This window comes from Eufriesea mexicana, unplaced genomic scaffold (assembly GCF_001483705.2).
Source record: "Eufriesea mexicana isolate 0111107269 unplaced genomic scaffold, ASM148370v2 scaffold2983, whole genome shotgun sequence".
Classification (NCBI taxonomy): Eukaryota; Metazoa; Arthropoda; class Insecta; order Hymenoptera; family Apidae; genus Eufriesea; species Eufriesea mexicana.
The window spans coordinates 110,157-117,674 of NW_016911049.1; the positions used below are offsets into that span (position 1 = coordinate 110,157).

Here is a 7,518-nt window from a genome sequence, read left to right on the forward strand (position 1 = left end):
GACGAATGTTAGAATTAATCAGCACTAGAGAATTGGACGCTGTGCATAAATGTTTTTCTGTGAGTAGAGGTGGTCGTCTGGAAATCGATTATCGAGCATTTCTGCGTGCTTTATATTTGATGTCGGAGAATAGGAAACATGTGCCATTCTAGGTCGTTCGAGTGCTATGATAAAAAATAATAATTGTTGAAGTATCCACACATACATAGGATATTTCACGAAATATATCAGATTACGTTATCGATACTTATGTAGATAAAATAGTATAGAATATAAAATTCAATGAATTAAATATTACAATTTTTACTATTGTATATATATTACTATTAATTTACATAATATCATATTATAGATGTTGTTTCATTATTATAAATATTCTCGAAATTAATTATATTTGTGAAAAATTAAATGTAATTCATGTTTCCTGTTTTTATAAATTCATAATGTCAATATATCTACTGAGAATATAAAAAAATGTTAAGTTGCAATAACAATATTTTATAACTTTGTTCGAAGTATAGTATTTTGATTTTGTGATAGTGTTCTGACAACTCGTGATTCAAATACCTGATATATCTTATTCAATTTTTATGAACATGTTTAATGTATATTGTATTTTCTCATGTATATATTTATATTATACAAGTTATATTAAATTTATTATAAATTTGATTATTATTAAATTCGTGTTATTTTGTAATTTATTTAAAATAATTCATAGGTTGTTCAAATAAGATTTTCTTATAAAGAGTGACAAAATAATCATTCTTAAAATTTAGTTGGCAGCAAATAGCTATAGTTTACATCTTAGCTATAGTCTACAGTTATTCCACGTATTTTTTTTTTCTCTTAAGTTGTACCTGCTGCATCTATAGGCGAACAAAAGAACCTCATTCCCTTTAAAATTTAGGCTGGCTATAGCCAGTAACAGTCATCTTGTTCATTCCTCGTGTGAGTTATGAAACCTGTTGATTTAGTTTCTTTTTTCATAAATATACGCTAATTTATATATTAGTTATCTTCATTTTTTACATATTTATTTGCAGATGAATGGTCTGTAGTGAATTTGACGAATATAAAGAAATGTGGATTTAGATTCCTTGTAATAATGTTTAATTCTTGTGTCTATTCGTATAGCATCTAAGATAAGTTGCAACTTTGAGAATCGTATTATATAATTGCTAACATATTTAATTACTTATGTATTTTTCTTTTTTCTATTAGAAATCAAAAAATCAATGTATAACAACTTTATTTAATTTTATTATACAAAAGTTGCGTTAACCTTGTAAAGACTACCTATGTATTCACTTGTACATATGCACTTTTAGGCTCGATTGATTTTACGTGTATGTTTTTATTACATTTACTGTACATTGCCTAAGATCGACATTATTAACACTCTAATAATGTTAAATGATGTTATAAGACTTATATTTTATATAAATAATGATTTATTAGCACGTTTTTTTATTTCATAAGTTTGTAACAAAGAATTATAGAAGAATTAAAATAATATCAAATTTGTAAAATATACATTTTGGTATGGTATTATCTATTGTAATTATATCCACATAGTGCGCCATCTACATTTTCTATTTCACTTAATACTTTCGATTCTATATGGTAGATGACGCCACATGTGACTTATACAAATTCTTCATCAGCTGTATTTTAAACTTTAACCAGTAGATGGCTTTAGTATTTTATTAATGTTAATAGCCTTAAATAAATAAATATGATAAATTATTAAAAATTAAAAATAAATAAGTAAATTGTGGCGAAACATATTAGAATTTTCTTTTTTGTATTAATAAATATAAGAGACATCGCTTGATATTTTACACTGGTAATTTAGCACATGACTGTTTCAAATATCAAATATCTTTCTGCGACAACAAGGCATAATTTGTCCAACCGCAGTAAATTTTAAGTCAATGCTGAATCGCACATACCGATAACACATGGTGTTTAAGACGTTTCGTGAAATAGTGTTATCCCTCATCGATGTTTTAATTGTTGCAACCGACGAAGTATATATTAAAAAACAATAATGCGTAGTATTAGGTATTACTTCGTAAAATTGCAACTGTAGGTTACTTTGCAATATTGTTGTAATATTTCCGAACGATTCACAGCACAATATTAAGAAATTGATAGAATTTTACTAAAATATCTAATTGCCAACATTTCTTCGATTACAATATACTACAAGTGAACCGAAGTGACGTTACATAGCGCATATACAAAATGATACTGCATAGATACATAATATTTATTTTTAATTCTAGATTTTGACTGTTGATTACAATATTTAGTTGACATCATTTGAAAAATGTAGTTTTCTAATAGTTCTTCCAATTTCTATTCGACTTTTACGAGCCATGTGCGGCGGGAATGCAAATCGTATAAAGATGATATATAATAAATAATACATATACATGTATACAATTAAATGATATATATCGTTCGATTTGAAACAAGATTTATATTTTATAGTTTGAAATATTAAGATACTTCTGCTTGCACAATGCATTTTAATTCGTCAACATTTGTTGTAGTTATTAATGAAATATTACGGAATAATTTATTAGGTCAATGATAGAATGTAAAGTCGAGAAAATTACAGGTCTGATTTTGACAAAAAATTAAATTATATTCCAACAACAAATAAAATTTATAAAGTCTACATTTTAATATTGTAACATTTGTTTAATTATTTCGATTTATTGATATCAATATAGCATGCTATCTATATATTTGAACTTTAGTTAATACCTTCGATTTTCAACGGTAAATGACGCCACATATTACGTATATACATTTTTTTCTCAGCTGTATTTTAAACTTTTGTCAGTAGATGGCTCTAGTAGTCTAATAATGAACTTTCATACGACTAACAAGGAGAGGGCAAATCCTTCGGGTCACCGATTTAGTTGGAACTTTATAGGTTTATAGATTTCATCATGCAGTTCAAGAATATATATCATTATAGCCACAACTACCCAATAATTTTTGACATATTTACAATTAAATCTTTATTACTCCTTACTTACAGATTTATTTCCAATAATTATCAATTAAAGTTGTGATCTAACGACGATAGTCGATAATTCCTTTGCTACAGAACCTGAGTTCGATTCCCGTCTCTATAGTCAATAATTCTTTTTCAACCTATTTTTTATTTTGTATTCATTTTTCGCCCATGAAAACATTGTAAATAAACAATTGTAAATAAAATTTCTTAATAAAAAAATTTATTTTTTACGCTTTCTTATGCTAGTATATATTTGCTACAAAATAATAAAACTACTATGCAAGAAAAATAGACTAATACGAAATATTCGAAACATCAAATAAAAATAAATAAAAAGGTACAAATAACATTTGAAAAGAAAAAAAACAATTAAAAGCTAAAAAAAGGAAAAATAATTAAAAGCTGAAATAAAAAAATAAATAATACCTGAAAACAAAATAAAAATTATGGTAAGTATGCAGTTGAGCGGCTTTGCCCTAAACGCGTCTTTCTTCCCGGTTTTTTCATAAAAGGCTTTATTTGTGAACTTTTATCTGAACAACAATTGTTGCTTGGCTTTCATTTCCGAGATATTTGCAAAAATTGTTCTCACTACTCCATTGACTACTCCTGTACGCATACGCGGACGAATCGGATTGCTTATAAAGGATCGCCGCTAGTTTCCTTCTAAAAATAAACCCCGGCGAGCGACAAAAACACATCGTGTCGATAGGCAGGCGAGCACTTATTCCAGGTGACCAGTAAGTTGCCTGATGGCTAGGAAGGTAGATACAGTAAAGTTCGAACTTTGAAGTCCTGCAAACAATGGAGTGTACTCGCTGCATCTGGAAAAATTCTTCATAAAGAATACAGAATGGTTCGAATGAAAGCAGTGAGACGAGTAAACGCATATTGTGTCGAATCAAGAAACAGGAAAAGGGTAGCATATATATCAATAGAGAAGGATGTGTGGTAAGGACATGCTAATATAAGGATCACTGAAGAGATGGGGAATGAACAATTGGTAATAGTTATAAAAGTTAAAGATAAATTGAATATAAAGTGTAAATATTGCATTAAGGCACAAATGTGTAGAAATATCTATAGGAACTTGGAAACTTTAAAAAGCAGCAGGAATAGGAAACTTACAAACATGAGTAATATTTATATGCAAGTGGCAGCCACTAAGGGTAAAGTACTAAGTATTAGTTAATAATATTTCAATGGATTGTATATCTGTTTTTAAAAATTTTACCGGTATACAATATTTACTTTCTAAATTTCTATATCAATATATTAAATATTTTCTAATTTGAATTATAATAGTAAATAATGAATTTTAGTAAAGTTGATTTTAAATGTATTTTACATTAATAAAACTAATATATTTGTTATAGCTCGGTTATAATGAAAACACCTGTTGGTGATATTGAGTTAGAATTATGGGCAAAAGAAACTCCAAAGGCATAAAGAAATTTCATACAATTATGTATGGAAGGTTATTGGGATGACACTATATTTCATACACAAGGTGGTGATCCCACAGGTATAGGAGATGGTGGCAAAATATATGGAGAGCCATTTAAAGTGAGACTATATTTAAAAATGAATTGAATTCCTTTTTTATTCAAAAATAATTATTTGATCTATGTGTTTCAGTACGAATTTCGTACAAAATTACGTTCTTGTGGACGAGGTTTAATTGTTATGGCTAATGCTGGGAAAGATGACAATACTTCCCAATTCCTTTTTTCTCTTGGTTCTACATCAGAATTGCAGAGTAAACATAGAATATTTGGTAAAGGTACTGGAGAAACTATATATAACATACTTAAACTTGAAAAAGCACCTGTAGATGAGGTAAATTTAATGTTTACAAGAATATATATGAAGAATTGATATAAATATCATATTACCTTTTCTTTGTAGAATGATAGACTACTTTATCCTCCAAGATTGTTAAAATCTATAATATTGAACAATCCATTTTCTGTTATTATGTCAAGAATGACAGTACAGAACAATGAAGAAATAAAGGACAGTTCAAAAACTAAAACAGCAGTGGTAAAGTAAAAATCATATATGTTTGCAGAATTTAGCCCCGATAGTATTATTCTTTACAATGAAAAATTTTGTTACAGAGACTTCAATGTTTTATCATTTGGTGAAGAAGCAGAGGGAGATGAAGAAGCAACTGTGATATTAAATAAAAAGTTTAGTGATAGGTACAAATCAGCGCATGATCATTTAATTGATGAAAGTGACGACGAAGTAAAAACTAAAGAAGAGTTAGAAGTTATAAAGGAAGAGAAAGAGTTAGTATTTACATTATAACTGTGTTATAGAAAGTGGGAATTTTTATTGACTTATATTATATAATCTTATATTTATATTTTCAGAGCAATGAAGGAAAGGATAAAAAGTAAATTGAGAAATACAAGAAAGGATCCGAAGAAAGTAGAAAATTATAAAATAGATGATGTTAAAGATGATAAAAATGTAAAGAAAAATTAATAGGGGATAAATAACTCCTTATGAGATTTAGGACGACAGAAATCCGAGGAGATGCACGATAAGAAAGATAGATGCAAGATAAACCAATATCTAGAATTATTAGGATAACTCATTTATTTTAATAGAATCATTTGCGGTAGGGTGTATATGTCGATAAATATTGTTATTATAATGATAATTATTACGTGATATGTATAATGAAACATTTTTTTCTCGCAATGGTGCGTGATATGGACATCTACTCAGATTCTAATGTCTATATGTCATTGTTTATTATGTCGTTAACAATTAACGTGTATATAAAAACTTCCAAAGCGAATAAAAAGTACCTAATCATATAACCATAGCAGTTTTATTTTCTTTTTACCAAGAACAAAGTCCCTCAGCTTCATTTGCGACTTCATGTTCGTCTATAATAAATTCATCAACTTTTAAAATTACATCGTAAAAGCACAGCCTTAGCGAGCTTTCTAATATAATTCTGAATATGAATTTGTTGTTATGTAAATCATTATTGGTGATTATTGCATATAGTGTTCCAACCATTGCCGAAAATATTAATGGTTTATCTTTCTATTAGTATAATGGAATAATTAATAATTCAAGTTCATGAATTAATTATAGAATTTTGGAATTTTTCATAACCGAAATATATTTATATTTGTTCCATTGATATTATTAAATATACGAAACATCGTTTGATATCTTATATTCATATTTTCGCACATGGCTATTTCAAAGATGAAGCATCTTCCCGCGAAAATAAGGCACAGCATTGCCCAATCATAGAATGCTGCTAGTCGTCGCGAATCGAACATAACGGTAGCACATGATGCAATATTTACACGCGTTAAGTAAAACTTTCAGTCCCTGCGCAAAACTATTTGTGAAGTAGTGTTATGCTTCATCAGTCTTTTAATTACTACAACTGACGAAAGAAGAATTCAAGAGAAGTAATACGCAGTATCAGTTATAATATCAGAACATTGAACAACTTCTGCAACACCATCATGATATATACGAAAGGACCACAACACAAGATTAAGAAATTGAAAGAACTGTACTAAGAACAGAAGAAATAACTGTGAACATTTGATCGGTGGTAGAATACTACATATGGAAAAAGGTGAAGGTGCACATTTAAGATAAAGTGACAGAATTACAAGTGCCTGTGAAATAGTGTTACACCGTTCAATTGTATCGTTTACATTTCCGTAATTAGGCTTTCGGACTAGGTTTTTCTACTATAACAGCGTTGATTAGGCCTTTCTCTATATCGTGTGCCGATTTCTCTGATTTCCACCATTCGTGTTCGAAATTTAGCGACGAAGGTGTCTGTGGCCGTGAAATCGTGCTGCGCAATTGACTTTTATCTTTTCTATCTTCGAAATTAGGCTTTTTGATTAGGTTTGTTCCACATATCAGTATAGAATGGAATGCTCTGTAATGGGATTGGATATTTTTTTTCGGTTTCGAGGTTGCGTTTTCAAGAAATAGTGCCGAATGTGTCAGTGACTGTGAAATCGTGGTGCGCAATTGACTTTTATCTTTTCTATCTTTTAAATTAGGCTTTTTGATTAGGTTTGTTGTATATATCAGGGTTGAATGGAATTTTCTCCAATGGGAATGTATATCTTCTTTCGGTTTCGAGCGTGCATTTTCGAAAAATAGTGCCGAATATGTCAGTGACTCTGAAACCGTGCTGCGTAATAGACTTTTTTCTTTTCTATCTTCGAAATTAGGTTTTTTGTGCTATATATCCGCGTAGTGGAGAATGTTCTTTAACGGGATTGAATGTTTTTTTTGGTTCCGAGCGTGCGTTTTTGATAAACAGTGCCGAAAGTGCCAGTGGCTGTGAAGTCGTTCTGCGCAATATACTTTTTTGGCTTCTATTTTTGAAATTAGGCTTTTGGTTTAGGTTTTTTCGGAATAACAGCTTAGAGTTGGTTTAAGTCAATATTCTGTTGAAACGAGGGAGCACGTGTAAC

The 7,518-nt window shown here is 29.2% G+C and overlaps 1 protein-coding gene and 1 pseudogene across 1 annotated transcript in view; both read left to right on the plus strand.

Annotated features, from left to right (window-relative positions):
* The window catches only part of LOC108550790 (uncharacterized), a 5,186-nt gene extending 5,034 nt beyond the window's left edge, over nucleotides 1–152 (plus strand). Inside the window, exon 14 of the mRNA XM_017904651.1 lies at nucleotides 1–152. This exon is cut by the window's left edge and continues 25 nt beyond it. Within this exon, the coding sequence (XP_017760140.1) occupies nucleotides 1–152 (152 nt within the window).
* A 4,017-nt stretch (nucleotides 153–4,169) lies between these two features.
* On the plus strand, nucleotides 4,170–5,530 carry LOC108550793 (peptidyl-prolyl cis-trans isomerase CWC27 homolog; annotated as a pseudogene).
* Nucleotides 5,531–7,518: the final 1,988 nt, after the last annotated feature.